Genomic DNA, 20,979 nt, shown 5'->3' with positions numbered 1-20,979 from the left:
ATGTTTTAATTAGATATTTTTAAATTATCTATGATAGTTGTGGAATTTGAATCGTGATTTTGTTATGCTTTTGTAGAGTTTACGAATGTTGATATGTGACCACCCTGTCCCTCCTGATCGGTACAATGAAAAGGTGGAGGAGCATTTACGATCTATTGGTTTTTACCATGTGGCCCAAATTGGAGTAGTTCAATGTCAGAAAGCACTGGTAAATGCTTTAGTGGAAAGGTGGCACCCGGATACACATACTTTTCACCTTCCGGTTGGTGAATGTGTCGTGACACTGGAAGACGTGGCTATGATCTTCGGTCTTCCGACCGACGGTCTTCCAGTCACAGGGATGACTTTGAGTAGTTTTGAAGCTTTAGAGGCAGAGTGTCTGCACCAATTTGGGGTCGCACCGAGAAAGTCAGATTGTAGAGGAAGCTGCATAAAACTGACGTGGCTATGGGATTTAAAAGAACGGTTACAGTTGATTGATGAAAACAGTATTCATGTGTACGTCAAGTGCCACATCATGCTGTTGATCGGCACGATCTTGTTTGGAGACAAGTCTGGGACATCTGTCTACTGGAAGTTTCTGCCTCTGCTCAGTGATTTTGCTAGTATCGGGCAGTACAGTTGGGGATCAGTATGCCTAGCACACATGTACAGGGCATTATGCAGGGCATCACATTTTGAACTGTAAGAAAATCGATGGTCCGCTAACACTTCTGCTCTGTTGGGTTTGGATTCGCCTACCATATCTAGCGCCGGTTCCTAGGGAACCCCGCAGTTTTCCACTTGCAAACAGGTAACATTATCTTACATTTACCTGGTATCTTCATATTTAGAATCCAATTGTGTTAATGAGATAAGTCATATTAGGTGGTGTAACTGGGAGTGTGGAGACCGAGTCTATAGATATCTTAAGCTTGCTCATTTTAGGAAGGCCCTGGATGATCTTCAGGAAGGTCAGGTGTGTTTTCATTAACGTAATATTTGGTTCAGGTTTAGTGATATAGTTATTTTGATTGTAATCATTTATTTGCTTTATTGTTACCAGCTTTTGTGGGTTGCATATTCTATTGATCGTGTTGATTCAGACATAATTTTTGCAGCTGCAGACATCTACATGCACTCGGTTGTTTGGAGTGCAACGGTGCCGTTGGTATCTTTTGAATGTATTGAATGGCATGCTACCAACAGTTTTAGACGACAGTTCGGTTTCATTCTGGGAGTTCCTCATCAAGAACGGAATCTAGACAAGACACACGGAAAAGTCTTGACTGATCCTAAGAATCTTAACTAAATAAATACAGGTTCCTAAATACCAATTAACTCAAAATATTTTTATTTTAAACTTGACTAAATAAACACTTTTACAAATGCTAATTGATTATACTTTCACAAGTCACTTAACTATTTGGTCCATCGATCAATATCAACTATTACAAAATTCTATTCCTTCTTATAGATATACGCAATTATGTACCTGCACTCATATAGTCTGGAAACTCCGGAGCATGTATGGCTTCCAAATCCAAAACTCGCATGAAAGATGGCTCCTCAAATGGCACTTCGTTCGCGAGTGCATTTGCCACGTTTGTCACATTCGGAGCCACAGTGCCGTCACCTTAATCTTCATCTCCGTTTGGACCAACAACTTCGTAATTGTTTTTGAACTCTTCCTCACTGTTATTATTGTAGTCTTCCCGTAAAATATTTCGGTAAGCCTCAGCTTGTTCGAATTCAATGTACAACTCGATGAACGAGATTTGAGCACGACTTTCAATATACATTGAAATCATCTTTTGCATACTCGCTTCGTCCGTTATATATTTGGTCTGAAATTAAACGAATTCACCAAATATTGGTATGTGATATCTGTATAAAATTCATGATATTTTTCTTGACATCTCCGAATCTCTCTTTTCACAAATCACACATTTAAGTTCTTCAAATGAAATTATGAAGGGAATAACAACATCTAACGGATCTTCACAAACAAATTTTACTCATTCAGACGTCTGCAACAAAATCTGACCAAAATAATACACTTTAAAAAAAATTCTATCATCCATTTCTCTCACTCACTTAAACAGAAACAGAAACAGAAACTTCACTATCAACTTTTTTTTTCCAACCCAACCAGATAAACACCAGACCATGAGAAAGAAGAGAAGTCGAAGAAGATGAAGAAGATTGGATCTGGTCGGTTGATTACGATTTACACACCTTTGCATGTATATATATACACACACAACTCGGACCAAGCGAGTTGTTTAACCTAATTAAAAAAAACATATAATAATGAAAACGGACCATTCGATTTCATTTAGGAAAAATAAAAAAAATTTTATTCATGCACAACTCGGACCAGCGAGTTGTTGAATCTAATTAAAAAAAATTAATAATCAAAACGGACTATCCGATTTCATTTAGGAAAAATAAAAAAATATTCATGCACAAATCGCAGGGTCCGATAAGCTTGATGTGAATTTCAGATCTTCCATCCATGCAAAACGGATCCTCTGATTTGCTTACAAAAATTTAAAAACAATGAAATCGAATGGTCCAATTTCTTAATACCAAATTTGAGTAAAAAGTTGTCCCACAAATTAGTCTAGCACCTTTATCATCCATAACTCGGCACAACACATTCACATCTTCCATAACCAAAAAAATTAGCCTACAAAATATGCTAATGTATTTCTCCACCGCCACCGCACTCACACTCCTCCCTTTCCCTCTTATCCTCCCTCTTTGCCATCGCCACCGCACTCACAATCATCAACATCATTAACACTATTATCACCACCATTTATGTATGATAATTAATGAAAATTTTATATTTTCCTAAATTTTTTCTCCCTCCTCTCTTTCCTATGCATTTTTTTTACTTTCTCATTTTTCTTCATCACTCACCACTACCATCGTGAGTTTCATTTATTTTAACACTCAAATTTTATTTTATTTTATTTTATTTGGCAGATAAGAAGCGAGTAAAGCGGAGGAGGGAGATGGTTGAGGAGCTCAGGGAGCGATTTGTCTCTATTACAAAGGAGACAAAGCCATATAGATATAGTTACCTGATACGTTAACATTGACCTGCTGTCAACCGATCTCAAGGATTGGATTGAACAAATACAAGAGTAGATAAAGATGGATTTGTATTTTTATAATTATTAGGAGATGCAATGTCCATAAAATAAATGGTTAAGGATCAGAAAGAATATTTACTCTTTATTTTATTTTATTATATCATGTTTATTATTGAGACCGAGATAATTATAAAATTACCGTTTTGACTTCTATATTTAAATTTATATGTGATATTTGATAAAGTAAATGCCTTTTTTATTTAAAAATATCTTTAAACACATTATCTTATTTAAATTATTTTATTTTATATTCAAACAAAACTTAAGTTTATTTTTCTATATACTCCAAAATAACTAACAAATATTAAGAAGTATTGGTAATATTTAAGTATACTAGGAATATTAAAAATATTAAAGAGCGTGATACTTTTTGGGGTCAAATGTATTTTTTTTTCTAAAATTTTAAAAAATTTTAAAAATATCATTAATCTTTAACTTGTTTTAATTTTGTCTTTAATTTTTAAATATGTTTCAATTATATCGTTATGTATTAACACTTTTAAAGAAAGTGCTGCATAGCACTCTACACTAATGTGTGTCAAAATATAATTGCGACGTCATATCATATGTTGACCAATCCAGAAATATAATTGAAAAATATTAAAACTTTAGAGATAAAAGCAGAAAAAAATTAACAATAAAATCAAAATATTGAAAATAAAAATAATATTTATTATTCAATACATTTAATAAAATAATATTAATGACACTTAAAAGTATCACTTTTATTGAAACTCATTTTAATACAATATTTTTATTAAAAAATTATAATAACTATCGCATATACATGTTAGTAAATTATATTAAAATATTTTTTAAGCAAATCACATTTATTATATAAAAATAACTTTGAAACCTTTAAAATTTTATTTATATAATTTACTAAAAAATATGAACCATGGAACATGAACCAACTAAATGTCCAAATTAAACCATCAAGTTAATTCCATGAAGAAATCAAACAACTTGCAAAGAACAACTTTTAAAGAAGAAATATCTAACAATAAACCACATATCCTTATCTAAGTTGACTAGTCTTTCAATTTTTATCTCCACTAGTTGAACAAACGAAGAGAAGGTGAACAAGAGGGGGAGGAAAAGGAAAAATGAGAACAATTTTGAATGAAAAGAAAAAATAAAAGAAACGAGAGAAGAGAGCATATTTTTTATATTTTGCTGGATGGGAGAATAAAAAATTTTACACAACAAATGTAATACTTCACATTCCATCTCTACATATTTCATGACAAAATAACATTGATGAGAAATTCATTTATTGTCCCAAATTATTGATATGAAAAATGGTAGCAAGTTCGGGCATAAAACGGAAATCACCTAAAAAAACTTCAACAGATGTTAATGTTGTCACTGATATATTGAATTTCAATCAATCCTCGTATTGAATAGCAACCCTCGGCTCTTTTTACATATCATAATCCCTTGCTCGAGCTAAAACAACTGTATGCCTGCAAAACTTATTTTCTTTGTCCACAACCTACCATACTCTAAACAATTCACAATGATCAAAATAGTTTTTTTTTTTTCCCCTGCAATTACGATCTATTACAGCATCAATTCAGGGATCCTTAAATGATCTATTAATTTGAACCCAAACAAAACATACTGCTATCTTCATATCATTGGTCAAAACACACTGCAAAATTTTATCAAAAGTCACCATATATCATTACATGTGTACACGAAAACACACAAATTTATGTGTTCCTCGAAAACAAAGATTGCATAGATTTCAAAATTTTTGTGTCGTCACAAAATACATATTCAATACGTATAAAAGGAAAGCGCAAATAATTGGATCCAAAATGGAAATAACATTTCCATTGTACAGTCGTTATTAAACATAATACTACTAAACTAACAAACTTCCTGTGTTCATGATAATGACAAAACACATCAATGCCAAACACATCATAATCAAGTTGATAACCATATACACAGTCCCGACATGGTTCTGCTATTGAAGCTGTATCTGTACTCTTAAAATAAGGTAAAATTCATTAGGAAGGTCCTTTCCTTCTCAAAATTGGCGTGAGATTATATAATACATGTATACAACATAAAAATAAAATTTAAAAAAAAAAAAATCCTAATCAAGAAATGGCTACTGGTTCTGATTACGTATTCACAGCAAATGAAGTACATTCCACATGTTAATTAGTGTTTACTACAGAGTTTAATTCTACAATGGTTTAGATGTTTTCTTCCTGTTTCACTATGTTATGTGGAGTGTTTTGATGAAATAAAATGAGTGATGAATTAAATTACGCTTGGCCACGTCCAATCTTTTCTGAATACGATATTATTTCCTCGTTCTTTCTATTTGTTATCATTTAATCAGTATATATGTAAATTTTCACATTTTGCTCTTGTAGTAAACGTCTCAAAATTTACTATTATGACTCCCCTAATAAATCACAATTAACAAAATTAAACAATTTCAAACAACTGTTCCATAGCCACTGTAGCCACCATAACTATACTTAGGCAGGCCAAGTTCAAGCTTGGTTAACAAAATTGAGCTCGGCTCATGGCTGGCTGATTCGCAATTGAGCATAATTATAAAGCTCAAGCTTGCCAGTCGACTCACCAGAAACTCTAGCTCAAAACTTCAAATAGCATGAACAATTGAACATAATTGATAAAAATTATAAATTACATATAAAAAACACTTCAATTATATATATTATCTTTAGTCTATATACTTTATCATATCATATATATTATGAAAATAAAGATAATTATAAATTTTATATCAAAAGATCAATAAATATGGTGCACACTTATTATAAATTAAGAATATAAAATAAGTAATATATATTAACAATAATGTAAATATCTATAATTTATAATAAGTAATATAAAATTATAATTATGGTAATTAACTAATTATATAATCAAGTTAGCTCATAAGCCAATGAGCTTGCTTAGCTTACCAAAAGCCAAACTCGACTCATTTAATATATAAGAATTCAAATCCAAGCTCAAGTTTGGCTCATAAACTCGTAAGCTCGACTTATCAAGTTATTAATGAGTCGAACTCAAGTTGGTTTAGGAACAGAATTGACTCACTTCTAGCACTAAACCCACCTACCATGAATAGACATAGTTCACTGTTATTTCTAATTGCACTACATTTCAATTAACAGCAAGCAGTTGGCAATGACTCAAACAGGTAATTTGTAAATCTAATGCAGCCTAAAAGAGAGACAACATCTTGAGAAATAGTTAGAAAAAAAAAAAAACTCGGCGTCAGCTTATAGGTTGGAGTGCTACTCTCGTCTTTTTATCATCTTTACAAACCAATCCTGACACAAATAGTAATGAATCACCTATCATCTTCTAAGGTCAAACATATTACACTTTAAAACATTTAATATATTCTCACACATCACGTTAATACAGCTTGGGTATATCATGACATAACTGATGCTGTCTTTATATCAATTATTTAACATGATATTACTTATGCAAGAATGAGACAATAATAACGGTTGTACTGTCAGTTAAGACATACCTGATTCATGTTTGAAGTTGTAAATTTCATTCATCATATCTCTAACCCAGTCAAAGCAGTTTTGCTCTCTTCTGATCAAATATATGCTTTAAGTGCACCCTTTGTTAAGTTACTGCATTATCTGAAACTGCTTTATTACAAATATCAAAATTTTGGTCTTTACTTAATGGAAAAGATGATGATCAAATTGAATTTTAGCATTATGCACTATAACATCAAAAAATATAAAGCAGACTATATACATAAAAGCCCCTACATGATCACTGTGTTGTAGCTACATCTTTACAGATGCTAATGGAAGTTGTGGGTCCAATGCCAAAGAAAATCAGTACCACGATGCTATAGTTTACATGGTCTTGAGAAGCAGAACCAAAAGGACCATCTATACATAATTTTGGACAATGAGCTCACCTCTTTATGGTATACCTCCAAAAGGCACAACACCAGTGAAGATTCAGTAGATTTTATCCATCTACCGATAATGGAGATATACCACATTTTCGAAGTCCATCCTCAGCTTGAAATAATCTTGACTTTATAATTTTTACAACAATAACAACAAAGCTTTATCCTACTAGGTAAGCAAAATATACACATCAATATATATATATATATAAAAGAGTGTGAAAACAGGAAGAACAATGATCATCAACACTAAGTAAGCAAGTACCTTTAATTGTCAACCTAGTCTGTTAAAGATATTAACTTTACCAAAATATCTCGTCTGTCATATAAGTTAACTTTTGGTTTATTCCTTTTCCCTCTTACATAATATTTGTTCTTCTGAAACTGCTCTGCCTCATGGCAACAGTTTCTGCTCTATCTTCCTAGGATAGAACCAACACACAATGCAACGGTTATCACTCTAAATTTCATCTCCAACTCTCTTCCTACGCTAGAACCTCACACAATGTGATGGTTATCACTCTGAATTTCATCTCCAAAGATCCTTTTACAGCTATATATATATATATATATATATATATATATATATATCCCTGTGCTGCAGGCTACGATCCCTACTTGATTTGAGGACAACCTTGTTACTGTCAACTGAAGTATACATAATAAATAAATAAATAATGACAAATACATAAATAATTTGCAAAACTCCACAAGATCAAGCCTTAATTCTAAACTGCAAGTTGCAACATCAGTTTACTCAAAATGATAAAAGTTCAAACACAAAATTAACCTTAGTACTTTACGGAAAGAGATTATTTTACATGGCAAAACATCAGTATTTTGATTTTTGTTCAAATTGATGGCATCGAATCATAGTGCATCTGCTTCTCATTTCCATTCTACCATGTATTATCCTATTTGCCTGAGAGAATCAAATATCAAACAGTTCTTCACAATCCATAAGTAGCTGAAAGATCACCAAGCTTAAGAAAAAGGGTACCATTGGGGAAAAAATGCAGAGCATATAACAGTTTTTGAACAATACTCATAATTTAGGAACACAAGAAGAGCCTAAAACTAACTAGCTGCTTCTGCTTTTCTTGAAGCCATGTTGAAATCATGAACCCAATTTAATGAACATGAATAAAGACTCAATAAATTCCATAATATTACAGTATTCTATAAACAAATGCAGAAAAGACTTATGTTTTTGTATGGAAAAAAAATGTTGTAAACCTTTTAATTTGGCTATTGCCTCACATCCCTTAGAGCCCAATAGTATAACCCTAAAAAACACCTACCTAGGACCCCCTGCTCTCCACAGTCACCACCATCAACCCCTTCAATCACCTTTTTAATACCCATCATTGCAGCCGTTTCTCTCACTCGACGCCATTCTTCCCTTGCTCCCATTTCTTGTTCTTCACATCCGTCCTCCTCTGCGTAATCTTCTCTGGCCAAGAGAGCTTCCAGACCACCATTTCTCACCACACTACCTTTGAAGATAATGAGAGAGAAATCAAGAAAGAGAGATCAAATGTTCATCGTTTTAGTTTATTTGAGAAATGAGCTGGCTGAGAGGAGTGTGGAAAAATGTGCATGACAGGGAAAAAAGTGAGATTGAGAGATCCTTACTTCACAACCAGTTCTCTCAGTCTCTCCATCGTTCTCCTTTGAGGCTGATCCCTGATCTTTGTTCCATCCTGGTATTTTCCAGTGTATCTCCATTCTTCCCCAGTCAACCTGGTTCTTTGCAATGCTTAGGCCGACAGTCTGTTCCTGGTGTTCTTGGGGTTGAACCTTATTTTGGTGCAGCCAAAAGAGATAAAAATGAAACAGGAAAAAGTGTGCTTTGGTAATTTTTTTTTATGATGCAGCATAATAATAGTAACGATAACATTAAAAGGAGGGGGGGTAGAAAGAATGAATGAATGAATGAACGAGCCTGATTGAGAGGGCAAAAGCATGTAAGATTTTTTTATACCAAATTTTGATATTTGAATTTCAAAGTGGGAAAGAATACATGTCAGAGAAAACAGCTTTTGGGAACAAGTTTTTTTCACACTACACATTGTATGTTGGTCATGACACACCGAGCAAAGCATGCACTGCCCATACAACATTCAAAATAAATCCTCTAGAGAATTACAATCCACCAAACATTGACATCAATCGATCATGTAGGAAGATGCACATTACATGCTCGAACAAAATGGTGGGAACTGGACTCACATGACTGTGACACGTGGATGGGCTTACTACCTGATAATTTTATTAAGAGATTGGCTGCAAGCAGAAAGAAAAACCTTATGATCTTTAACAATGGCAAATACAGCCAACATCAATGCTAAACATACAACAGCACAACCAATCATGGGCTTGATTTGATAGCACCCCTGGTTGCAGTTAAATAAATCTGTGAACTGTGATCCATACTAGCCCTTTAACTAGCACTCAGAACCTGTATTTGAGTCTGGAAGGGCTAGAAGTTTTCCAAGATGAGTCTCACCTGGTTCCTCCTGGCAATGAGAGCAGAACTAATTGTGCTAATGAACACCGAACTTGCCAGAGCCTTACAGAACCTTAATAAACAGACCCAATCTTTGCTTAAGAAGAAAAACTTTAGTACATGTGTTATTCGTCAAAGGACTGCATGGAAATTTTCTCTAACAACAGAGGCCAATCTTCTCCAAGCTGACGTGGATTTAGCTGCATGGCAATCTTAAAATCATGCAAAGATACAGAGCAGGGTGGTCTGTGTTCGGGCTCAGGTTCTACCAGGCCACCAACACTCTGCACATGTGAAAGATTATTTGGCCATATGCCGTTCATGACCTTCCCCTGAATCTGCTGTTTAGAGACAAGGGGCTTCCTTGAATGATTTGTAGTCTGAGCGCCCACTAAATCAACACAAGACCTGATTAAGCGTTTCAAGTACACATCTACCATATTATTCAAAGTGTTTGCACATTCTAAAGAAACACCTCCAAGACCCTGTACCATGGCAATCTGTTGCATGTGCCTTCTCAATGTATCTGTATCATACAAGCTACCACTGTCACAACAACTAACAAAATCACTACTGCTACTAACCGGCACTGCTTTGCGGGTCCCACCCACGCTAGCAGAGCAGTAAGGAATTCCAAGCGGTGCTGTCAGGGGACTTCTAGAAAAGCTGACGTGGTTTAACTGCTCCACCTCTTCCCCATCTTCAACAATCGATGTTTTGGTTGGCCCCTTGTTATGTATTCTTGACTTTTCGGCAGGTCTCTGAATAACATCCCCTATTTCATTCTCAGGTAGCTCGGCAACTGCTTTAAGATGATGTATGGGCCTTTGATAATCACAATGACTAAGTGTTCCATTCTCCATTTCAACCTTACTACCACTGTCTTCAGTAGCTGTGGATTGATGAACAACAGAGTCAACTTTCCCATTTGGTCCAAGAGGGCTTGGTCTATCTTTAAGCTTCCTATCACGCATTCCAGACCGAACCTTGCGTGGGGAGACTGGCAGAACCCCATTTGACCAAATGGGTGCATTTTGATTTTGACTTTGGAAGTTGGTAACACTCTGTTCATGTCCATCTTGTCTACTAGGAGATATGTTAGAAGCATGTGCCACTGATTTCGGAGTACCGGATGGCTGTACTGGTGGTGCGGAATTTGCTTGGCAAGCATTCTTCAAAATTGATCTTATAAAATGATTATGCAATGGAATGTTCTCCCTTCCGAGTAACCGAAAGCACAATTTGTCAAACTCATTCTTTCTCAGCTTCTGACTCAAAAACCTGCCCAAGTAATAGAAATAGCGCTTCGACTTATCAGCTCCAACCTTCTTTACAATATGCGCTTTCAATTCGACCAAATCAATTCTAGAGCTCTGCTGTGGTTGCATCTCTGAACAGAAAGATTCATACAGCAGACAACAAATCAGCAAATAACCAACCAACCCGGAACATCAATTTCAACTGAATTACAGTTATTTCTATTTGCAAAGAAACCAAAATCTACCCTCTCCCATATCATTTAAACAAATCAAACTACCATAAGCCCTGAATACTACAACAACCAGATGCACAAATCATACCAATAACAGTAACATATCAGAAAGTTACAATTCTGAAACTGAAAAACAGTTACACCATAGCTCAAAACTTACAAACGAATACACCAAATAATGCAAAAGCTAAATCTCAACATCCCAAACACCTAAACCCTAGAGATCAAAACCGCAAATGGAACGTGCTAGCTCCGAGCACGGAAACATTGAAACTAACCTGAATTCAACGAATTGCGTGGCAAATCAAAACCCTAAGCTTGAATCACCAAACTCGGGGCATGAAACACCATGCCCGTTGCGTCGTAAAAGCGCGAAGCGCGAGCATTACAACACCACTTGCATCAAAGCAGAAATCCTCATTGTCGCGCGAAATTCGAGAGCTCCGAACTCCAAATCCTGAAAAGACGACTTAGTTGAACGAAATTGAGCAACGCCAGAGTTTTTATTTTCTTGAAATTTGCAACAATGGAAGGAAGCACAATGAAGAACAACGACGTAAATAAAGCTTTGAAGTTTATTATTGATTGTGCTCTGACCTCAGCGCAGTTCAGAGAATTTGCATAGAAATCTCGAACCTCGGAACTTGCTGATTCCGAATCTTCGAAGCTTCGACTATGGCTTATGGCGCTCTCTGTATACACATATATCTCTTTCTCTCTCGTTTTGTTTCCCCCTTTTTTGAATTTATTTTGTTTGCTGAAATTATGTATTGAGCTTTGTTTCCTCTGTGTGAGTGCGAAGCTTTTCGATCGCTCTTAACAGTGTTCCTCTTCCTCTTTTGTTTTTGCACTCACTTTCTTTCTTTCTTTCTTTCTTTGTGTTTTTTTTTTTTTTAGTTTTTTTCAACACCCTGTTTGGTCTGTTTAAAAAATATTCAACTAAAGAGTGCATTCTTTTATTAAATATTTAAAATAAAATAAAAATTTTTAAGTTTTAACTCTTTAAATATTTTTTTTAAGAGTGCTTTAAGGATATTGATTAAGAATCAAATTAGAGATTTTTTATTCTTCAAATACATTATTCATTCTTTTCAAATTAATTGTCTTCTTTAATCGAATATATTGATTAAAATAATCAGTAAATTTTCTTAAATATTTACAAATTTGAAAGTAAAAGTAAAAGACAAATTATTGCTATAATCACAATGTATTTTCTCTCTATGATCATGAATTCATGATATTAACTAATATTTTATTTTCAATAAATATTTAAAAGGTATCTATAAATTAATTAATGAGTTATTGAAATCTGAAAATACAATTAATTTGATATAAAAACAAAATTAGGAAGAGACACTTATCATTAGAGAACAAATAGAGTATCAATGTATTAAGTGCATGTTTGGGCGCCATTATTTTGTTAAAAAAATATCTTTTTTCAATGAAAAAATATCTTTTTTTTATTTTTTAACGTGTTTGGCAAATTTCTAGTAGTAAAAGTAAAAGCACTAGTAAAATAAAAAAAAGATCTTTTTTGAGAAGCTGTAATTTACATCTTTTTTTAAAAGATCTTTTTTTCTTAAAAAAAGATGTTTTTCATGTAATAAATAAACAAAAAAGTACTTTTATATTGTTATATCCAAACATAATTGATAGATAAAAAGACCTTTTTACATGAGATATCCAAACATAAAATTACTTTTACTTCTCTATAAGATCTTTTAAAAAAAGATAACTCGAAAAAAGATCTTTTCTTAGAAGCTCACCCAAACAAGCCCTAAATGTATTGCAAACAAAAAAAAATTATCTACTTAATATACTAAAATTGGTTTTACCCCAGCTAATAAGGGTGATGTGTTGATCTCTCGTGAGTTCGTTTTCCCTCCAAAACGAATGAAATTTTTCATCTATTCTAAATTATTTTATAAAAAATACTTTTATTATAATTATATTATTATATTATAATTAATATTTAATTAATAATATATAATTATACTAATTTAGGAACATATCTTCATTATAATTACTAGCAGCTCAACAGGCACTAACGTGCCTGTTCAGCCGCTTTTCTATTATTTTTAAGAAATTAATTTTATTTTTTTTGTTAATATATTATTTACTTTTTAAATTTATTAGATTTTTTATTTTAATATTGACGTGATCTTATTTATATCATATTTTGTTGAAACTAAAATTACTATAAGACACTTTAAAATGTTAAATTATAAAACCATACAACAGATAGGTAATATAAAATGGTCATAGTTTAAAATTCTAGGTAATATATGAGGTGAAATATTCGATAGAGTAAATTTTTATTCTCAACTATTTTAAAATATACAAAAAGTATTTTCAGAATGATAATACTTCTATTGTATTTCTTTAAAAGTTTTGAATGTCGTCTATTAATTTATAATATTTTTAACTTAACTTTTTAAATTTATTATGACAAAATAACGATATGATGAGGATTTTGTCTGCTAAAATTGCAAAAATATTTTTAAAAAATAGTTTATTCATTGTACTTTATTTTGTTTTTTTTTTGGTGTTTATGTTATATTCCATACATTATTAAATTTCAATTTGATAAGTTTTTTTATAATCAAGGGCTTATTATTTTGTTACTGTAATTTAATTAAGATTTATTTTTCATCACTAAATGATGTTATGTGTATTACAGTTACTGCCATTAAATAATATTTGTAGTAGCATTTTTTTTAGTTTGTACTTAAATTAGTTATTTAATAAAAATTTGTCCGATAACTCATAAAAATATATACAATGTTATCTATGTTTTTAATTTGAGAATTTTTAATTTAGTTACCTATTGACTTGTAATATTTAATATAGTATTTTGATATTTTTTAAGAAATTAGAACACATTTTGCCATGACCAAATTTTGCTATCTATTAAATTTTTAGTTGGATAAAAATTCTATAATAAAAAGGATTCATATAATTTGTACAATACATTAATAAATACATGAGATAAAATAAAACATATTTTTGTACTATTTTTTAAAATATATTTATTCGTTCTTTAAATTTATTAGATTATATTTGTTAAGTTTTAAGTTTAACGTGATCTTATTTATATCATATTTTAGTGTTGATATCAATATATCATTTATTCTTTAAATTTGCCAAATAAATATTTTTTTCATCATTTTAAAATTAACGTAACCTTATTTGTTTCATATTCTGTTGAGGGTAAAACTACTATAGAAAACCTTTAAAATGCTAAATTATAAAAGCACACAATAAAGATATATGTATATTATCAGAAAAAGATATAGTTCCAGAAATAACGACAAAAATATTATCCTAATTTAAAAAGAGTATATATCTATAAACTCAAATGCATGTTAGTTATTTATAAAAGATTAATTTTTTCTAAATATCATGGATATTCATGTTTGTCTTCTTCTTTTTTAAGTGGTAGGCCAAAATATGATTCTGAATCTGGAGAGACCTGCATTTTCCTACAAATAATGGAAGGATAGAAGAAATGAATATGCTTATTTTTTTGTTTTAAAATATCAAACTATAAGAGTATTACTGAAAAAATAGGAAAATACAAAGATTGTGTACCTGGAAAAAATCCTTCGTAATTCATCATATATCTCTTTGTCAATAACTTCTTGCATCTTGAAAAACTGTCAGATTTTGTTTATCATATAAATAACCGTATAAACGCTTCAGGTTTATTCAATTAAATTGATTGCTTATTATAGAGAAGAATTTAATTAAAACCTGTAGAATTGTGACATCTTGTTTTGCATTGAACTTTCTGAAAGGACAAAAGAAATGACATTAATCCTTGTTTATCATTGACAAAATGTAAATTAAATGAAATTACATCTTTTTTTGTTAGGATTTTTTTTAATAATAATTACCTGCAATGATATTGTTTTGGTTCGAAATGAGTTAATTGTGTTCTTCTAAGTTCATGGCTGAAAAAAAAAGAGTTAAAGTTTTAACATAGTTGGTATATAGGACGAAATAGACGGAAATATTTATTATGTAACAAAAGTTTATTGCATTACCTTTTATTTTTTTGTTCCAATATTTTCCTTTTTACCATCTTCCATAGTTGAGTTTTGTCTGCTTTAACTGTACCTCCCCAACCAATAGAATAAATTTTGATTGGATGAACCTGTGTCAATTTCACGTTTGATCAATAACACTAAAACAAAAATATGTATCATCAGTGTAGTTGTCACTGTCAATAATTCTGTAATCCTTACTTTATTGTCGATTGGTCTCATTGATTGCTCATCCTTCCATGTATTCCATAACGATTGAAATCCTGTTTCCTGTAATTTATTGCATATATGTATCACAATATATTACAGTAGTGTCCTATATATTACTTTAGAATTAAGTAATGATATATCCCAAATAAGACATACCTCTACCTTTTATTAGTTTTAAAATTTTAATTTTTATAATTTTATTGCTAAAATTATAAAATTGATAGCAACATTTAAAGAAATCAAATTTTGAATTCTTTTCAAAGTATATACAAACATTGCAAACTATAATTTATTAAAAAACCAATAATGATATATTTTAAGGATGTATGATATAATTTATATGTGAATCGTAGTTGGTGCATACCTGTTGGGTAAAGTAGAGGTTCCAGTTCCTTTCGCTTATCTCTTTTAATATGCTGATGAGCTCTCTTGATATCAATTTATCTGTTAAAAATCTTAGTCATTAGTTGTTAAAATTAGTGAACAAAACTATCTATTCCAATATTGATATTGTAATGATAAAATTACATAATACACGGATTATACTTGTAAAAAGGCTCACATATTTGCCAAGGACATAAATTACCTGAGGTGCAAGTAACAAAATTTCTTTGAACACCACATTCTTTGTGAATTGTCCCCTTTTTCCATCTACTGTTCCTTCTTTGACTAAGATTTTTGTGGTTGACTGAGAAACACTTCGAGATAGAGCAACATATAATTGACCATGGCTAAACACATGTTTAGGGAGATAGATCCCTACCTTAGGGATAGTTTGCCCTTGTGATTTATTTATCGTTAAGGCAAAACTCAACCTTACAGGAAATTGTTTTCTAATAAGCACAAAGGGTAGTCCTGAGTTCTCAGTTGTTTTGTGTTTTATCCGAGGCAAAAAAGCTCTTTTTCCAGAGTGATGGCCTGTTAAGATTTCCACGTCTAACATATTTTGAAAAGTTCCTCGACACAGTAGCCTTGTGCCATTGCATAAGCCTGCCTTAGGATCTATGTTTCTCAGTAACATCAGAGGAGCACCTTTTTTTACCTTCAACATATGAGGTGGCAATCCACCTGTGGAGATCGAGTTAAGATATTCTTGTTGATACAGATTATTTGTATCTCCTTCTACTTCATCAAAGGATGCTAAAATTCGTTCGTCTCCTAGAAATTGGTTGATGACTATATCATTAAGCTGTTGCACATCATGATTCTTGGGTGTCAATATCGCTCTCTCCACCATATAAGATGCATCCCACCCATGAGATTGCAAATTTGGAAAGGTTTCTTCTATTAATTTGTGTAATGATGCCTCACCTTCCCATGGTATTGCCATGCCTACTTCTATTTGTACCAAGTCTTCACATATGGTAGGCTCAATCCCATCCCCTATGCGCATAAGATACTCCGCAAAATCACGATCATTAAGGGATCGCATATTCTGTCGCAGGTGGAGAATTTTGGTGAATGCCCACAAATGTGATTTAACAATAGAAGCTGAAATCATTTGCGACTTACTTCCTTTCGGCACAACAGGTAGTACTTGGCAAAAATCCCCTCCCATAACCATCACCTTCCCTCCAAATGGATTATTGTTTTCTAAGATGTCTCGTAATGTGTGGTCCAGTGATTCCATTGTCTCTTTATTAGTCATTGGCGCTTCATCCCAAATTATCGCGGTCGTCTGCCTAATCAGTTTTGCAAGATCAGATTGTTTACTTATATTGCACGTGGAGGATGGCTCTGCATTGATTGGGATCTTAAATCTAGAATGAGCTGTTCGACCACCAGGCAGTAAAGTTGCAGCTATTCCTGAGGACGCAGTTACCAAGGCAATATGCCCTTTACTTCTTAAATCTGCAATTATAGCTCTGTAAAGAAATGTCTTACCTGCTCCTCCTGGTCCATCCACGAAGAACACTCCACTTTCTCTTCGATCAATTGTATTCATAATGCACCTGAAAGCTGCAGACTGGTCATGATTCAATCTTTCTATAGAACACAGGTCTTCTTGAGGAATTTCGATGGACATTTCTTCTTGAATAATTCTAGGCATGAAGTTGTCATTGTCGTTGTCCGAGGTTAGAGCTGGTAAATCGTATTGTGCAATATGTTTTCCATGTTGTAGGAGGATGTCATTTAAATCCCTAAGCAAACGATTTGTCAACCCATTGCAGGTTGTAGTGCTTGTTGATGCGTAATCATCCACCATACATGAAAGAAACTCGTCCCACAGACTTCTTACATCTGTTGGCTCACAAAAAATTAGAATGGTGGCAAACAACCTTCTTAAAGCACATGGCATTCTCAAAATGGATGCCTCAACCAAACATGATCTTATACTACTATCACTCTCCAACAGTCCTCGATGCTGAGCGGATTGCTTAAAGGACGAATATTGGACACCATCGACCGTTAGCAAATCATCCCAACCAGTTGGGCCTCTTACATTTGACAAGAGAATACGCAAATAGAATTTTTCACCTTCTGTTGGCGAAATGGTATAGATCCGACCGATAGCTCTCTTTTGTGACCTACGTTGACGCCATTCTTTTTCCTTGCTGTGCCAACTGTAATATTCTGGAATTTTCCTGTACAAAAGATGTCTAGATTGTTGGTCATCGGCCCGATTAAGTGCAAAGAATTCAGTGAGCATTGTTCTTGAGAAATAGTCATTATTAACTATTTCAGAAATAGTTTGGTACTCATAAAAGCTCACTTGATGTTGATTTGGCAAATGAACTTGCAACCTCTCAACTGATGGGTACATTCGGTAAAGGTTGAATCGAAATATCCTCCAGCATGCCTCTGGAGCGGCAATCCATCTTGCATCAATAAATTGTTGCACCTCATCATAATGAGAACTTTTGTGAACCTCCATTGCCACACGGTCTGGTCCCTTATAGCAATACTTGTATAGATATTTTATGCTCTTGATACTGCTACATATCTCTACATTGATATGGCAATCATACTTCAGTAGTAGCCAAGGGTTGTACGGAACCACCCATCTATTGTCAATTGTGACATTTTGGTTGATATGAATTGGAGTATCAAATCGCCTCCTATATTGAGGATATGAGTCATCACCTCGTCGTGTCTCTGGTATGAACTCTTTTGGGTAGTTGCGTTTACATTGACCGTTCTTCATGCATGTTGAAGATTGATTTAGTGTTCCGCAAGGACCATGGACCATATGCCTTAGCACTGCCTCATGTAAGTGTGGTTCTGTTTCTTTACATGGTATTTCCGCTCGGACCAAACTATCATATTGGTCAGGATCACTCAATTTGTCATTGTTTTCTAAGATTAGCAACATATGTACGTGTGGCAATCCTCTTTTCTGAAATTCGGTGACATAAATATAACTTTTCACCTTTTCCAATACACCTTTGGTAATAACATCCTGCTTTAATTGTTCGAACTTGGCTCTGAAAATCCTAGTTGTTAGATCCGGACGATCCTATGGAGTTTGAGTAGGACTGAGTTCCGAAGCTATTTCTGACCATGATGGATTGCATGTCATAGTTAGAAAAATATCCGGTTTGCCTTCTTTAAGAACAATAGCCATTCCATCATCGTACCGTTGAGTCATGTCTCGACGACTGCCCACGAACGACGATGGTAATATCGTTCTTCTGCCAACATTTTCTAAAACAGATTTTAGAGAAAAGTATTATTAGTTTTAAAGTTTAAAATTAGGAACACGTAATGATCAATCATGTGGCCGTTAAGTTGAATAATTACCAGCATTATTCTCTCCTGTGTGCAAAGCATCTTGCAAGCCTTGATACAGTTCAGCTCAAAGTTCCTTTTGTCTTTGTCGAACCCATCTTAACTTGCCTGTTTCCATTTTCACATAGTTGTCAACAACATATTGTTGAAGAAGTCGCCCCGCTTGCAAAACTGTTGAGTGATCATTGGGGCGGATCTACGAATATTGAGGATTATAGAAAATTGTTAGAAATTGTGAAATGATATATTGGTACAAACTATCATCTACGGAAGTCTATAAATGATGTAACAAATATAGAAGTTTATACCTGGAGCATATAGCTATAATATGTCCGGCATGATACTTTGTTTTCACGTTGAGTTCGAGTATTTATATCCCATCCATGGGTTCCAAATGGAAAAAGAAGAGGATATTGTAGTGGATCGTAATACCCAACAAACTCTTGAATCCTTCTGAGGTTACCAGCATGAGTTTGAACCTTGATATCCCGTCCTCGCACCATTGTTTCAATGTCATCACCGACTATTATGGCTGCTACTTGTGAAGCAGTTGGGAGACTGTATTGTGGTTGATTAGCAGGTCACTCTCTGATCACCAAACTACACCCTTGCACATCTAGTCGTTGTGCAAGCTAGCGGAATACATGGATAAAAGGATTATATCGGTGCAACAATTGTTGTAGCTTCAAAACCAAACTTTCATGCAGTTGTGTGTTCTCCAGCATCCTATTTTGTAACTCGTGATTAGTATCGTGTATATATATATAGTTGCAAGAAGCGTGGCCGCGCCCCCTGATCAGGATGAAATCTTCCTATACTGTGGTACATTGATCATTGAGCACGAAATGTATATATACCATGACTTGCTGAAGCTAATTGTTCGTCTATGTGTATACCACACGAAGTGAATGAAAAAACATGATTGTAACCACGAATGTGTTTCCTAAAATGGTTCCCTTCTGCAGAAGGGTCTAAGAAGATGTCTAGTAATTCCTGAGGAGCATTTACTTGGGGCAAAGAGACTTTTCCTCCATTGCAACACATGTCAAATGTTTCATGGTGAAACAGACGTGCATTACAGTGTGTACATGTCCTTGTAGGAGGCAGTGTAGTTTGAAGCACTGTTGTATTCGCTTGAAAATTTCGAGCACAATTGTGGGATGTTCGGACATGGTGTCTAATTTCTGCACTCGCATAGGAATATTAAAATATTATGTTATAGATTTCTTTTCCTACATGTGCCAATAATTGTATGGTTAGGTACTCGGGTAGAATTTATTAATTATTTCATATTATTTTAGATAGTGAAATCAAGGGTGAACAAAGAATATATATACAACTTTTCAATTGAGGTTTGTGTTTTCAAAATTAAACGTAATTTTTAAAAATGTCGTGTCTTTTTCTATATTTTTCTATTGCCTAAACTCATATAAGATTGTCAAAGTTTGAAGTTCTAGGTAATATATGAAGTTAAATATAATTTATTTAATAGAACAAATTTTTATTCTGAGTTATACTGAAATATACAAAGAATATTTTTAAAATGATATAATTCTATTGTGTTTTTATTTGCTATTTAATTTTATGAAAATTTTGAATGTTGCCCACTAATTTGTAATCATTTTAATTATATTTTTTAAAATTATTATGATAAATTAACGATATAATAAAAAATTTGTCCATTAAAATTGCATAAATATTTTTTTATGGTTAACATACATGGTGTTTTTTTATTTTTGTTGGTGTTTATGTTTATAATATTTTATACATTATTAAATTTTAATTTGATAATCTTGTTATCATTAAGGGTTTATTTCCTAGTAACTATAACGATATTAAAATTTATTTTGCATCACTAAATAATATTATGTGTCTCATAGTTTTTGCTATTGGATAAACGATGTAGTAGC

General features: G+C 33.0%; 2 protein-coding genes across 5 annotated transcripts; both read right to left on the bottom strand.

The window, feature by feature from the left end:
• Window positions 1-7,655: 7,655 nt before the first annotated feature.
• On the bottom strand, window positions 7,656-11,976 carry LOC130935348 (uncharacterized). Of its 4 annotated transcripts, XR_009067854.1 has the most exons (5): window positions 11,682-11,976; window positions 11,363-11,541; window positions 9,593-10,982; window positions 8,719-8,883; window positions 7,656-8,579 (listed from the first exon to the last, which is right to left on the bottom strand). XR_009067854.1 is itself a non-coding variant. In XM_057865052.1 (3 exons), exon 3 carries the CDS (start codon window positions 10,978-10,980, stop codon window positions 9,718-9,720), a length of 1,263 nt encoding a protein of 420 aa, XP_057721035.1. In that variant the 5' UTR covers window positions 10,981-10,982; window positions 11,363-11,541; window positions 11,682-11,976; the 3' UTR covers window positions 7,656-9,717. The 4 variants fall into 4 exon arrangements, 1 of the variants encoding a protein (XP_057721035.1); XR_009067853.1 differs by having other exon boundaries at window positions 7,656-8,575; window positions 8,719-10,982; XR_009067852.1 differs by having other exon boundaries at window positions 7,657-8,579; window positions 8,719-10,982.
• Window positions 11,977-14,484: 2,508 nt separating this feature from the next.
• Window positions 14,485-18,653, bottom strand: LOC130934769 (uncharacterized). Its single transcript, XM_057864306.1, has 7 exons — window positions 15,927-18,653; window positions 15,332-15,400; window positions 15,131-15,240; window positions 14,981-15,037; window positions 14,838-14,874; window positions 14,676-14,740; window positions 14,485-14,566 (listed from the first exon to the last, which is right to left on the bottom strand). Exons 1-7 carry the CDS (start codon window positions 18,651-18,653, stop codon window positions 14,485-14,487), a joined length of 3,147 nt encoding a protein of 1,048 aa, XP_057720289.1.
• Window positions 18,654-20,979: the final 2,326 nt, after the last annotated feature.

This window comes from Arachis stenosperma, chromosome 6 (genome assembly GCF_014773155.1).
Source record: "Arachis stenosperma cultivar V10309 chromosome 6, arast.V10309.gnm1.PFL2, whole genome shotgun sequence".
In the NCBI taxonomy this organism is placed as follows: domain Eukaryota; kingdom Viridiplantae; phylum Streptophyta; class Magnoliopsida; order Fabales; family Fabaceae; genus Arachis; species Arachis stenosperma.
This window is presented reverse-complemented; position numbering and strand designations above follow the sequence as displayed.